Here is a 14364-nt window from a genome sequence, read left to right as displayed (position 1 = left end):
CCACTGTCCCAGGCATACGTTGGTTATGTGGAAGGACACGTGCCTGTGTGACTGCTGGGACAAGGAGCTTGTTTGACTGGGTTTGTGATTACACAATGCTAGCCTGTCATCAGCGATGATAAAGGCCTCAGCCTAACTCTTTGAAATGTCCTGCAAACTGTCAAAGCCTTGACTCCTGATAGCCAGTTGTTCTTCAGTTTCTGATTGGATTTCGCTCGGCTTTCAACTCCCCCCATGTTAACATGCCTCAGGAGGCACAGCTTCAAGAGTTGCTGTTGCACCCTGAGCCCAGACCTCCCCCTCACTGTATACACTATGGTGTGTATCTGGTGGACATGATAACTACGGAATTGTTTCACTTGAGCTTATGCGAGTGAAGTCGTCTGGCTAAAGAAAGGCCTAAATCTTGGCCTGCTGTCAGCTGAAGAAACCACTGGCCATCTCTTCCGGCACCTCTTGATGACCCTGGCGATGTGGTTGTATGGGGGCTGAATTGTTATGTTATGACTGAGGGCCACATCATGAGCTCCTGCTCTGATAATTAATCCATTTGTCGGATCAGCTGATTGAGAGGTGCAGGGAGCCCATTGATTGCAGTGAAGACGGATGCAGTCATTACTGGATACTCTTGTGTCAGGGAAAACAAGTCCCTAATTACATCCCCCGCATTAATATTCCAGCAGTGTGAGACTCATGAAGAATATGGCTGAACCACATTTCATACAGAATTGAAACCACTGCTAGAATTCTAGTGCTTGAATATTAGATTTGAAGATTTTGTTTTTAAATGTCTCTCTGAGCCAATTGAACATTCATGTGGTTTTACCATGTTTGTGTGTTTGTGTTTTAGGAGTGTTGTAGTAGCACCTAAGAAGGTGGGAGGAGCTCCATCTCCAGCCAGTGTCTCAACTGCTGTGTCCAACCTATCAGCCTCTGCAGCAGGTGGGGCCCCTGTCAACGATGTGGCCGTGGTGTCCAGCAGTGACACTACCCAGAGTGCTTCAGCGGAGTCTGCCACAGGTGAGCCACACATGGAGCCAGAGGTTTCCCCTGTAATCTCCTCTTCCTCAAGGCTGAGCATGTACTTGCATTACAGTATTACATCAGTGGTGCTATTCAGAATTACAACAGAGACCTTTGTGGAACATTGTGAATGAATGAAAATACATGCAGAACATTGCATGTAGATGGATGTATCAGTTATCTAGAGAAAACACAGAAGGACGCCAGACCGAGTTGATTTGAGATGGAATGAGAATAATGAATATGATGAGAAGTCTGTAGTGGCCATGTAGATTGGTCTGTTTGGTTAGTGTAACTTCCTCTGATAGTGGTGTGTGTGTGTGTGTGTGTGTGTGTGTGTGTGTGTCTGCATGTCGGACACGAGCAGGTCCCACAGATGGAGGCAGTGGAGATAAGTTAATTTGGTGTTGGGTTGGTGAAGTGGCTGCTGCTACTGTTGATGGACCTCTGTCCTCAGGCACACATGCGGCAGCTTAGAGAGAAGCCGTCCGCACGGCCACACACTCTCCAGTGCATTCCCCACACATTACACATTCATCTGGCCCCCGCCATTCTGTCAGGTCTCTGAGTCTCTCTGAAGGATTCTTCACCATGCATATGCATCCACACAACTTCACAGGATGTATTAAATGGATGTGAAGTAGAACCTTGGGTTGTTGGTTCTTCTTCCAAGAACAATAACTCAAGAACCGCTTAATGTAAAACCTTTGTTGGGGAGGTCTTGTAAATAAGATGATGGCTATTACTTTTCAGTTTTTTACTTTGTACTTTTTGAGATATTAAAGATAAATAGTCAAAAACTTAATTAATTAATAATAATAATAATAATAATAATATATTGCATTTATATAGCGCTAATAATAATACTTTATATTTATTACATTAAATGTCATCAAGACACCCAAGGTTGCTTCACAACAACGAAATACAAATAAAGTTCACAAACAACAGAAAAAAAAACACATTAAAGGACAAGAAGATAAAATTAGTCTCAGTTAAAAATGGTAAAAATCCAAATTATTTCAGGAAATTAAATCATTCAAAATATCTTGTGTTAAAGAGAGCAAGTCTACATCACATTATACTTTGAAGGCTGAATGTTCAACCATAGGTGCAGTCTGTAGGAGGATGAGATGTGTTGTGATGAGCTTCTCCATGGCCGGGTGGTGGTGATGAGGGGACATGATGCCTCTGGCGGAGTATAGCCACAGCGCTGTAAAGGTGGACAGTATTTGCAGCTGACACTGGTAGAGGAGAACTTTAAAAGTTCACAGGCTGAATATTGAAGGGCCTTCATGATGAGCACACACAAACTATGGTGCCGTTTCTGTCAGGATCCGTTTCTGTCGGGCTCAGTTTGTGTCAGTCACAGTCGGTCCACTGTGTCAGTGAAGGGAGTTGCACAAGCACAACCTCAGCCTGGCAGTCAACCTCTCAGCCTCAGAAATCCACTGCTAGTATGAGGGGGTCCAGTATAGTCAGACAGCACAGTAGGACAGCAGCAATCCAGGTCGTTGATGGTTTGTTATTAACAGGTTGTTAGCTAGATAGGCAGCCTAGCCAGGTTTTTAGCTCTTCAGCCCAATGGAGCACGTTTTTTTTATATATATTATTACATTAGGTAGGCAAACTAACAAAAGGCTTATTATATTAAGAAAAAAGTACTGAAATGTACAGCGATTGAACTTAACCTCATTTCCTCTCCTTTCCATCTTTCTTCTTCTTCACTCTTTCTCCTCATTTAGGAGATATCCTAGTTTAGGCCTATAATCCACTCTTTCACGCTTCTTCACATTTTTCTTTCTATTTGTCCACTCCTTCTCCTTTTTCATGTCAGCTTTCTCTGACTTTCAAGTCCTCTATCCTCTCTTCCATCTTTTTCCACTCTTTCTTCAATGTCATGTCTATGTCTTTAACTTTACCCTACTGTTCTTTCTCTCTCTCTCCCTCTTTCACTCATTCTCTCTCTCTTCAGAACATCTCGCCATAGTGACACCCTAGCAACCGTCTTAGCGTCCCCTTAAACCACCATAGCAACACCTTAGCAACCACCATAACTACCCTAATGTCACCCTGGCAACCACCATAGCAACAACCCCAACTACCCAAGCAACACCTTAGCAACTGCCATAACTACCCTAGTGACACCCTAGCATCCAACATAGCAACAACCCCAACTACCATAGCAACGACCTTGCAACCACTTTTGTTACTACCCTAACACCCTCTCCTTCGATTTCGTTCTTTCTCTTATTCATCTGGTTCATTTCTTTATATCTCAACTGTGTATCCTCTTTCTTAGTCCTTCACTCTCTCTGCCTGCCACTCTCTCTGTCTCTATCTATCTATCTTTAGGTCCTTATTACCTTCCTAGTCACACACTCCATTCTCGCTCTCTGTTTATCTCTCTCCTGTTCTGTGACTCTGTCTCTCTATCTTTCAACCCAGCAGTCTTTACACAGCTCTCTCTCCTTCATGTTTGCCCTCCTTCTCCTTTGTCTGTTTCTCTCTTAATGCATTGAATTGTGTAACATTTTCTAATCTTTCTAAATCTAGTTTTTGAATTGGCATAATTCACTTACAGTGTTGTTGTGGAAAGGTATTTTAGTGGGAAGGTGTTTAATGGAAAGGTATTTAAAAGGCACCAGGAGACCCCACCATTTTCTGTTATATCATATTTTGTTTGTTTGTTTTTGTTTTCGTCTGTGTCATTTTGTATCATTGTATATACAGTGTTTGTTGTATGTGTTAGTAAATGTTTCAAATAACATGCACACATTAAGCTTTTTCATAGGAAAGCACTTATTGGTATCAGCACAATCTTATCTTTTCTAACTGAATTTTGTTGAATGTATTCTTTACTAACATTTCACTAATACACCAATGGATCCTTTTTCTTTTTTTTTAGCTGTAATGTGCTGTGTGTTGCCAGTGTGTATGCGTGTGTGTGTGTGTGTGTGTGTGTGTGTGTGTGTGTGTGTGTGTGTGTGTGTGTGTGTGTGTGTGTGTGTGTGTGTGTGTGTGTCTGTGTGTCTGTGTGTGTGCGCGCCTATGTGTGCGTCTGTTAGTAATGAGCTCTCTGGTTTCCAGCAGTAGCTGATCCTGGAAGCGCCAACCTGCCATCTGTCCCTGCGCTGTCCCCAGCCAGCCAACACACCACCCCTAGCATGAGGTGATCCATCTACTGAGGGACAGGAAGGCCATGGGCCACCATCAAAGGAGGGCCGCTCCTTCCTTTGTTTTCTCCTGTTTCTTCTCATCTTTACTTAACCTAGATAATGTTTCTCATTCTTAATAATAATAATAATAATAATAATAATAATAATAATAATAATTCCTCTTATTCTTCTTATTTATTGTATGTTAATTTGTTGTATTATGTGGCTATCCTGTTCCTCTCCTGCAGTATATCTGAGAGACTTGAGAATGCTTTGGAGAAAGCTGCACCGTTGCTGCGGGAGATCTTTGTGGACTTTGCCCCGTTCCTGTCTCGCACGCTGCTAGGCAGCCATGGGCAGGAGCTGCTCATAGAGGGCACAAGTGAGTCCAGCGCATCTCATGCCAGCCTCTGCACTGGGCAGGGCTTCACTACATAGAGCAATGTGTTTCAAATCATCAGAGGAGTCTCCACAGAGGAATAGCACATGCCACATAGCAACAACACAGTGCCTTTTGCACGTGATTTGAGCTGAATGCAACACACACGCACACCATCTCACACACACACACACACACACGCTCACACATACACTGGCTCACACACACACACACACACACACACACACGCGCTCACACACACACACACACACTGATATCACTGTCTCAGATTTATGATCCCTTTACCATTTGTGCGTACACAAACACACACACACTCAAACCCTCTCTCCCTCCCTCTCCATTAACACCTTGTGGTGAGGCGCAGAGTGGCAGTAAATATTCCACATCGCCTGCTCCGTAATCAGATTTAAGCCGTAAAAAGCAGCTGAAGTATCTTTTAACTAACTGATTATAACAGCACAGTGGCTTTATAGAGCAGAAGGTCAGGGGTCCCGTGCCTAATAAGAGTGTTTGGGATATGTGCTGCCAGCATACAGAATGGAAAGGTGATTGATAGCTGCAGGGAGCCTGTGGTCAAACAGTATCGCAGAAGAGAAAAGGTCAAAGTGCCATGCCCCCCTCCTCTCTCTCTCTTCCTCTCTCCCTCTCTCTCCCTCTGTCGCTGCCTCTCTCTGCATATGTAATGAGCGTCAGCTTCTTGGTGGCAGATAGTGTGGATCAATAGGACATATGCTTGCCACATTTCCCCCCTGTAATACAAGGTCCAAATATGTATTAGTTTACAGTAACATCATGTTCATTCATTAGGGGCATCGATACTTTTGGGCCCAGGCAATATGTCGCTGATTTAGGTTTTAGTGTGTATGCGTGGATATGTGTGTGTCTGCATGCCAGAGTTTCATGACATTTGTCATTTTGTAAATGTACTTTTCTGTCTCTGTAAAATATTACTATTGTTGGGGTGTAGTAGCTCATAATAGTTTCTTATGTCCCCTGTGTCTGCTTCTTCCTGTAGGTTTGGTGTGTATGAAGTCTAGCAGTTCTGTCGTGGAGCTGGTGATGCTACTGTGTTCACAGGCAAGTCTTTATCTTTTCTCTGTTACATGCACATCTGTGTTCTCTTCCTCCTTGTTTTCATTCCATCATCTAACACACACACACACACACACACACACACACACACACACACACACACACACAGTAAATCTCCTTTAACCATCTAATTTCTTATCTGGGCCCCACACCCCTGCACTATATCTCCACACCTCTCTGCGTTCGCGCTGAGACTTCCGGAGCCGTGGTGTGTGGAGTGGTTTTAATGGTCATGGCAGGGCAGTGGGGGTCAGGGGTCGTGACCTGGCCATACACCTCTGACCACGCTCTGCTCCCCCTGGCTTCCCTGTGCTGGCAGGACAATGTTGAATTGATGTATCCGCGTATCGATTGCCCTCGCTGGCTGTTTTGTGCAGGGCCAGGAATGCCAAGTTTATTTAGGCTCGGCTGATTGAGGGTACAGGAATACAAATGCTGAATTCATAGCAGGTGAGCACAATCAATGAGCCACCGCATTGATTTAGGAGATCAAGGCTAATGGTCCTCCCTAACAAGCCCCTCCCGAGATACACACGTACGCACGGCATTGTGCAGCGATGGCAAATAAAGAGGTTTTAACTATGTGATATTCTGTGTTTTACTCTGCAGCAACAGAAAACGTACACACACACACACACACACACACACACACACACACACACACACACACACACACAAATACAAGCTCACTTCCTCAAAGCTACACTATCCCCAGTGACATAGATGCTTCATTTTTTTTTGTGCGTGTCGGCATCAGGGGGAGATAAACATGCCTGAAATACAATCAAATGAATGTCATCTCCCCTATCCTAATTTTATCACTTGTTTTAAAAAAAAAGCACACTCACACAACAACCAAAAAAAAAAAGCCAACGTCTCTGCCCTCCTCTCCCTCCCCTTGTTGCTGAATTATGCAGTTGACTTCCTCTCCAGCGGTAATATAGAGAGAGATTACCCATCAGCCGGGTGTCAGTGGCCGCATACATTTGGGGAAGTGGGGCCTGGGGAGAGAGCGCTGAACCCCAACAGCCCGCAGCAGAATAAATGACACGCTCTAATGCCCCTATTTGTCATATCTGTCATGCTGTTGTTTAATGCTAATCTAATCAAAGGTGGGATCTCTGTGCACCATCACACACACAAGCGCTCTCACTCTCACTCTCTCTCTCTCTCCGCTACACACACACACACACACACACACACACACACACACCACACACACACAGTGGCCTGAAGAGGTGGGGTTGAGAGAGAGAGCCCCAAGCCGCACGCTGGCCCAGTGATGCAGCAGCAAGCTTGGTGCTGATTGCTTCAATAAATCATCCTCTCCAAATTCTCTCACAGCCCATGCAAATGCCATTTTATAGTGGGGGAAGCGCCCTAACTTGAGTCCGCTGGAGTGGGGGTGGGCTGGACTAGACTAGTGAGGAGGGGCTGGGTGACTGGTCCTCCTAAATGAGCTTCTCTGTTTGCTCCAGCCTAAATTACACACAGACTGTCGCAAAGCCATAATTACTTTCTTTATAATTTGCCTCTCAAATTTTTTGTTCATTTTCTCCTTCTGGCTCTCTCTCGAAGAAATGATTCATTTCTTCCTTGTTCCCAAGGGTAAAGAGGCTGATTTCAAGCTCCTTTTTTTAAGCAGCCACTCTCTCACACACAGCAAAAGACATTCTGATTGAAAAAGAGCAGTCGGCCATCTTGTGGATGTACTCTAAACTAAGGAGATGGACCTGATTGATTTTTTACCATCTCATTCGGGATGGGGCTGGAGCACGTGGGCACGATAGCATCTCTAAGAATTCTTTAATTAATTTCCCCTGTGACGAGATGGAGTAGGGCCAGGGTCAGAGTTCAGGGGTCGTGGTCACTGAGGAGTTTTTAATCACTGGCGAAGAAAGCGAGCCGCACACAGCTCCCTTCAGATTGCCATTGAGAGAGGGGGTGCTAAAGCACAGTTTGATGGTACCCTCTGTTCAAGCAGCCACAATTAAAGGACCATTTTCTTTTGTAACATTAACTGCAGCCTGCTTCATTTTGTGCAGTCATATTGATCCTGTGTCTAGTGCATATGTTGGCTATAAATATGATGGCAGTGGCTGTAAAGGCTGCTATGTCCTATTCACGTGGGCATAGCCAACCTTTTGTGTGCTGTGGTAACATCCATTGTAATGCTATTGATTTGTCTTTGAGATGGTGGAGGATTTGTGTGAGGGTAGGTGCTACAGCGGTGGGTCAGCGGTAGCCGCACTTCATGCTAGTGATGCATCTGTATGGCTCAGACTTACTTACTTATCACCCAAGATGGTTTTGTAGCTTTGGCACTTGTTCATTGGCGTGCATACTGGTCAAAAACTCTTCGCCAGGACCTTTTAGTCATGGGAAGGAGACAGCCTTCAGGTTGAAACCCACCAAGCAGGGACGTGTGGTGGGGGTGGTGGTTTGACAGAATCACGGCTATCAAAACATCCACTCACTACGGGTAATTGCAAGTGATGGGCCTTTCAAAATGGCCTTGCATATTACATGAGTGTCTTTCTTGAGAGTCCTGGCGCTGCCACTCACGCTTGCGTTGGCTCTTTAAAATGCCTCGTTATCTGGGCCGCCTAATTTCCCCTGACAGGCCCTCTCTGGCCAAAAAAGGGTTTAGATTTACAGCGGCTCCTGGCCCGGCCCTGGAGCTGAGCTGAGCTGAGCTGAGCGAGCGCCTAAAGAGCATCTCAACCCAAAACGGATTAATATATGATGCTGGGCTCCAGTCAGCGGCATCCATAAGGAAGGCAGAGAAATCATGTTGGCTGCGCCGCGCTGTGACAGAGAGGCTATCGCCCAGGCGCCGTCAGATAAATGTGAGCGAGGGGGCCGCGGCTGGCTTCCGTAGATCACCGCTTATTGTCCGGGCCCGCTGTCAGGTCATCTGTTACTCTCGGTCGTTTATCACCATTGCAGATGGAGAGGGCCAAGGAGAGAGACACAAGAGGGAAGTAGTTGTAGAGGGTGGTGTAATTGTATTGAGATGAGATGATTGGTGTGTGTCTGTGTGTGTCTGTGTGTGTGTGTCTATTTGTGTGTGTGTGTCGCTGTAAGTGTTTTGGTATGTGGAAGAATGGGCATACACTCAATAACATAGACTGAGAAAGAAGGCCTTTTATATATATTTTTTGATATATTGCATGGTCTTGTCCTGTCTATCCTGTCTAAAAAGCTCTTTGCTTGATGTTTAATAAAAATAACCTAGTGGTTCACGCCCAATGGATGTTGTTATTGTGAAGTTTACCTCAGAAATAATGATCCAACTGAAATTCATGATTTATTATTCAAAGATGTTCATACTTTGAATTTAAATTCATAAATGGCTTTAATCTACGAACTCGTTCATGTCCAGTAGATTGTCACACCATTGGGAACTTTTGGCCATTCAGTACATTGGATGTTTTTTCTTCATTTTCCCACTGATGGTGTACATGGGGAGGGAGACAGAGTTAACCTGTTAAACAGATGGGCATCTCACAGAGAGTCGATAGGTAGGGACATTGACTTCCCCCCCCCAGGCACTTGGCTTTTCTTGACCTTTCACCCTTGCCCTAAGGGCTAGAAATAGAGAGTGGTGGGTGCGGAGGAGTTTAACCTCCCTGTGGGCATGGCGGCTCTGGGATCGATACCCTGACCCGAGGTGGTCCCGCAGCGGCACAAGGGCAGCCAGTGTCCAGGTTACTCCATCTAGCACTCACTACACACTGATGGCTGGCCTTCGTCCAGGTTACTCCATATAGCACTCACTACACACTGATGGCTGACCTGACTGCAGTGGATCAGCTTTTATTGGCTTATTATGGCCCTGTGACACGGCTGCTGGGGAAGACCGAGAGGAGATCATTCATTTAGAGAGATATAGAGGCTGGTATACTGGAACCACTATGATGAGTCAACTGGGACACTGAGACACGTGTCTTCCCTTGCAGTTTCATTCAGTAATGCATTTTTGAAAGGTTTTACAGTTATGTTTGCTGATGATGCTCAACTCTAGGCTGTTAAAATCTTCAGAGCCTAGAATGCTTATGAAGTCAGGCGAGCACAGGAAAAAAAATCAAAAAATGAGGAGAGAGGTAAGAGTAGAGGAATGTGCTGGAAAAGCGAAGGCTGAATACTTTTGCCCCCTCGACCCTCTAGGCTGGAGCTCAGTCCTGCTGAGAAGCATAACACACACAGAAGGTTCAAGAGCAGTGCAGTGGCCGTGTTGTCTTTCCCCCTCCCGCTGCACCTCTGCTCTGGCTGGCCCCCTCCTCCTGCGCCTCGCTCCTCGCTCCGGACAGCGCCCCGTCTGAGGCTCGGGGCTCCCCTCGTGCGCCGCATTCTTTGAACACGGAGCTCCTCAGAGGCCCAGGCCAAACAGCCCAACACCAACTGGCCCTTAATTCTGCCGGTGTCCTGCCGATGCCAGCTATGCAGCCGGAGGGGTGCGTTTCCTGTCGAGAAGAGAGGGCTGGCCGTCCTGGGACCTCCTAAAACTGAGTGACTTTTAATTCCCTTCCCTGACTGTTTTACCGTCGCCTAGCACAGCCAATTGGTGTTATTTACACAAGATTTCTGTGTCTGTCCAGAATGCAGCTGAAAGGATTTTTTTTTTTTTCAGGGCTTTGGAGTATTTTTGTTGGTCAGCGTAGTTCTCTTGCATGTCTCTGTTAATGTGCTTGTACATAGTATAACCGCTGTATGGAATAGTTTCATACTGCGCAAAGCGTAAAATTCCTCCCTTTATGCTGACTTCATTTTTATTACGCTTCACACTTTATGATGAGCTCATGGCACTATGCAATATTTTACAGGATCAGGTTGAGAGTGAAAATGTTAGATCATTTAGTTATCTTTCTCAAAAGTTTTTTTTTTGTAATACTTCAGTTGTTCCTTGTGAGAGGTCTGTGCTGGTTCTTGAGTTTAGACTTGTCTCTGTTCTTTAAGAGTGTAAGAGATCAATGGCGTGATTTGTTTGAAAAAATCTGATCTGCATCATGCTCAGGATATGGGCTGGGAAAATGTTTGTTCCCTAGTGCTAAAACCCCTCTGCACATTGCAGCAGCTCATAAAAAACACAGGCCACTGTGTCCTTGGGAAATGTATGTTTTCCTTCAGACAAGATCTGAGAACATACATGTGGCCTACGGAGTGTTGTTGCAGACACATCCATAATTAAAGCGTCTATATGTGCTGTCAGATGGCATTGTGATAGGGGTGGCACAGCAAAGGAAACCAGCCCGTCACCTCTCATATCCTTAACTCGCATGACAAAAGAGACCATGTTTCATCTGACACTGTTGTACAAATTAGAAATCAACAACCATTTCTTTGGTCTTATGCAGAATCACAGCAAGGGGTGTTGATTCCGGGAGGCAGTGAAAGACGCGTCCAAACACGAAGCCACACGTCGGAGGTGTCACTTGATTTAGATCTGGGAACTGGGATCTTAGCTGGCCATCTAATGGATGCTATGTGTTGGTTGAATGTGATGAAAGCCCATGACATCCTGTGCAGGGCCTGCTCATATGTCATGGGAATCCTGAGAGTTTCGTTAATGAAAGCGGCCCAGCTCTTGTCTCTCTCTCTCTCTCTCTCTCTCTCTCTCTCTCTCTCTCTCTCTCTCTCTCTCTCTCTGAAGCCCACCAGTGTGCAGGCCTCTTCTAGCCATACTGGAAAGGCTGTTCCTCCATCAAAGGCTCACAGTAGCTCTTTTATATCATCAGATCGGGGCCGCCGCATCGAGGATCGGCCGCAGCCCAAAGCGTCTGTGTCTTGTTACAGCCCCAGCACAGCACACCCCCTCCCTGATTGATGGCTTCTCTGTGTCACTACCGTTCTGACTCTCCTCATGTGCCCGTGCAAGAAAGGAAACAAACAAATACTTGTGATTGTAAGTGATGGAGGCGAGCGAGGTGAGGTGAGCAGCTTGTTTATGCGACGGTGAGGAGAAGCAGAGGCAGGCGTTTGGGCTAGTGTGGAGGGGTGGGTGGAGAGGTGGTTCTGGGGGGATGGAGGGGAGCTCTGTTTTTCCTCAGCTTTGTTTGGCTCTGGCTGTAATTACATGGCACCCCCATCAGTGCTCATTAATGCTCCGTTACAGAGGCAAAGGTGCTACAGGCCTCGTCAGTCCAAGACTAAACACTACCAGCAGTGCCCAGCACTCAGGGAGGATGGCTGGCTATGTACCATTGACACACATTTAAAATGGCTGTTTGCTTTTCAAATATTACAACAACATTGTACACATTTTCAGATGTCTAAGCAGTTAGGAATTAAAGAATACAAGTTTTTTTTTTTTTTAAAGGCCAATATTTTATCAGAGCAGAAAGTTTGCTCAAATATCATTCTGTTGTCCTGTGCTATTCCCTGGTGCTTGATTATTCTCCAAGCGCTCCCAGAGTTCCAGAGTGAGGCGGCGCGAGCAGCACAGCAGCAGGCCGTGCCCCGGAGCTAGAGGCCTGGGTCCTGCTGCTCTCCCCCAGGGATGGCCTGCACAGCAGCTGCTCGCTGTTTCTCTCCTCCAGACTTTCGGGATCTCTCTGTTCCTGCTGTTCTCAGTCTGGTCCTGGTCTTATGTCTCCATTTATCTTTATCTTTTAAACATGCTCTTATCAGCCTGTAAAATCTTTCATTCTTTGTGCCATGAGCAGATCTCTTTGATTCACTCGTGCTTGTTGTTGGCACCGATAAACGTGCATAAGTCTGCGTTCTTATACATCCAGTATACTTCATTTGTATCTTTCTGCTGGACTTGGTTATTACATTTGTGTCATTTAGCTTTTTGTAGAAAACAGCAGTCTATGCAGAATGTTGTGGAGGATTTGCAACCTTTATTCTTTTTCAAAAGAATTGATCTTGAGATCGTAAAATGTGTATCTTCAGGGTGATCTTGGATCAGGTAGGGTCCATTGTGTTAAATGACAAAAATGGATCGGAGGGAGCAGTTTCCTTGACAGCGGGCAGAAGTGACTGGGTGGAGGTACCTCTGATAGGTCAGGGCAAAGTTGAAAGGTCACAAATGGCTCCTTGTATCCTCTCATCAGGGGAACGTTGGAGTGGCCTGTGGTCACCATAAAGCCTATCAGAGACACAGCAAAATCCAATACCAATCAGGGAGCTGTCCCTCTCCCGCCTCTAATCGCACTCTCACTCCCTCTCTGATTTGGGTCATTGGCTCTTTAATTAAAAAATAATGCCTCTCCCCTTCTCTCTCAGTTGATTCATTTATCTATTTATTGGTATGGTGTGCGCTCAATGAAAAAAAAATCTGTTGCTGATATTTTCAGTAATTCACGACAGAGCAAAAGCTACGGTGCTTCATGTTCTGTTTTTCCATTGTCCCTTTGGTGAGAAAGGAATAGTGGAACATGGAATTTTAGATCCTGGCTGCGTCACTAAAGAAAATCAAAGGGGTAATAGATTCCCGTGTGAGACTGGGACTGCACTACTTTCCACATGCTGCTTAGTGTGCCCTCATACCCCCGTCAGTGAACCCCATGGTACATGCTGCTTAGTGTGCCCTCATACCCCCGTCAGTGAACCCCATGGTACATGCTGCTTAGTGTGCCCTCATACCCCCGTCAGTGAGCCCCATGGTACATGCTGCACTGTTTGTTTTTTTGTCTCATTCTATTTCTTGCACTCTCACTTTATTTTTCCACAACAGATGTGACTCTATCTTAGGATCGTGTTTATCCTAGAGTTTGTGCCGTAAACAAAATGAGTAACAGCACAAAAAAAACGCAAGCACATGAAACACCCACACCCAAGGCCAGATCCACTGTCGTGGCACAGGGTGGCATCTGCCACCATAATGGCTATGCCTTGCCACCCTTAATGCCACCCTAGTTTTGACTTGTGATCATATTTTTTAATATACGTTTTTGTTTTGTGACGTTTCATGCAAGTGTCGCAACGCTAAACGTATCGCAAAATCACAAAATCCAATCACTTCCTAATCCCACTAAACAATGTATAGTACATCACTTCCAATTGCCAGTGAAATGAGATTTCTTTCCTTGATATTGATAAAAAAAAGAAGCAAAACCCATTTTGACGTCTATGGCTATTTATTTACTTTGAAAAACAAATAAAATCTGTAAGTATGCCCACACTTACTGTGATTGTGTTTATTATTATCTATTTTAATGTTATATATCGCATATTAGTGCGCATTAAGCTTTGACTTTCCTACCCCTTATGATCCTCATGCCACCCTAAAAGAATTCTCTCGACCCCTCCCTTCCCATACCTGAGTGAATCCAAACTTGCCCAATTGTAAACCAGCTGAAGAATATTGGTCTTTTTTATATACTCTCTAAGTAGTTGCAACTCATGTGGATTCCTCCCCCACAAGAATGTACCACATTTGCGCCATGTTCATTTACATTTAAATGTTCAGCCAGACCTTTCCTGTCTGTAGACCTTTATACTACCTTTCATACCTAGGTAGACCCCATAATGTTCCCCTTCCTCACGCGCCCCACCTAATACCTTGAACCAGACCCCAGACACACCCATTATTGTAAGCTGTGTATTCTACCTTCCTGTAACTGAAATGTTACCTGTTAGAAGATTCATGCAGAAGGCTTTTTTGGTGTTGTTGTGGGTTTTCCGTGTGGAAATACAGACCGCTAAGTGTGGTGAGAGAATAGAGTAAGCACAACGATCTTTCAC

General features: G+C 45.2%; 1 protein-coding gene across 8 annotated transcripts in view; it reads left to right on the top strand.

The window, feature by feature from the left end:
• Window positions 1–14364, top strand: part of lrba (LPS responsive beige-like anchor protein) — a 193470-nt gene that overhangs the window by 60494 nt on the left and 118612 nt on the right. For 7 of the 8 annotated variants that reach the window (XM_031560255.2, XM_031560249.2, XM_031560251.2 and 4 more), the window contains 4 exons: window positions 851–1020; window positions 4114–4195; window positions 4430–4563; window positions 5597–5658. In XM_031560255.2, the coding sequence (XP_031416115.1) occupies window positions 851–1020; window positions 4114–4195; window positions 4430–4563; window positions 5597–5658 (448 nt within the window). The remainder of the gene's footprint in view (window positions 1–850; window positions 1021–4113; window positions 4196–4429; window positions 4564–5596; window positions 5659–14364) is intronic. The other variant, XM_031560250.2, reaches the window with a different exon arrangement.

The sequence above is a fragment of the Clupea harengus genome, chromosome 22 (assembly GCF_900700415.2).
Source record: "Clupea harengus chromosome 22, Ch_v2.0.2, whole genome shotgun sequence".
Classification (NCBI taxonomy): domain Eukaryota; kingdom Metazoa; phylum Chordata; class Actinopteri; order Clupeiformes; family Clupeidae; genus Clupea; species Clupea harengus.
This window is presented reverse-complemented; position numbering and strand designations above follow the sequence as displayed.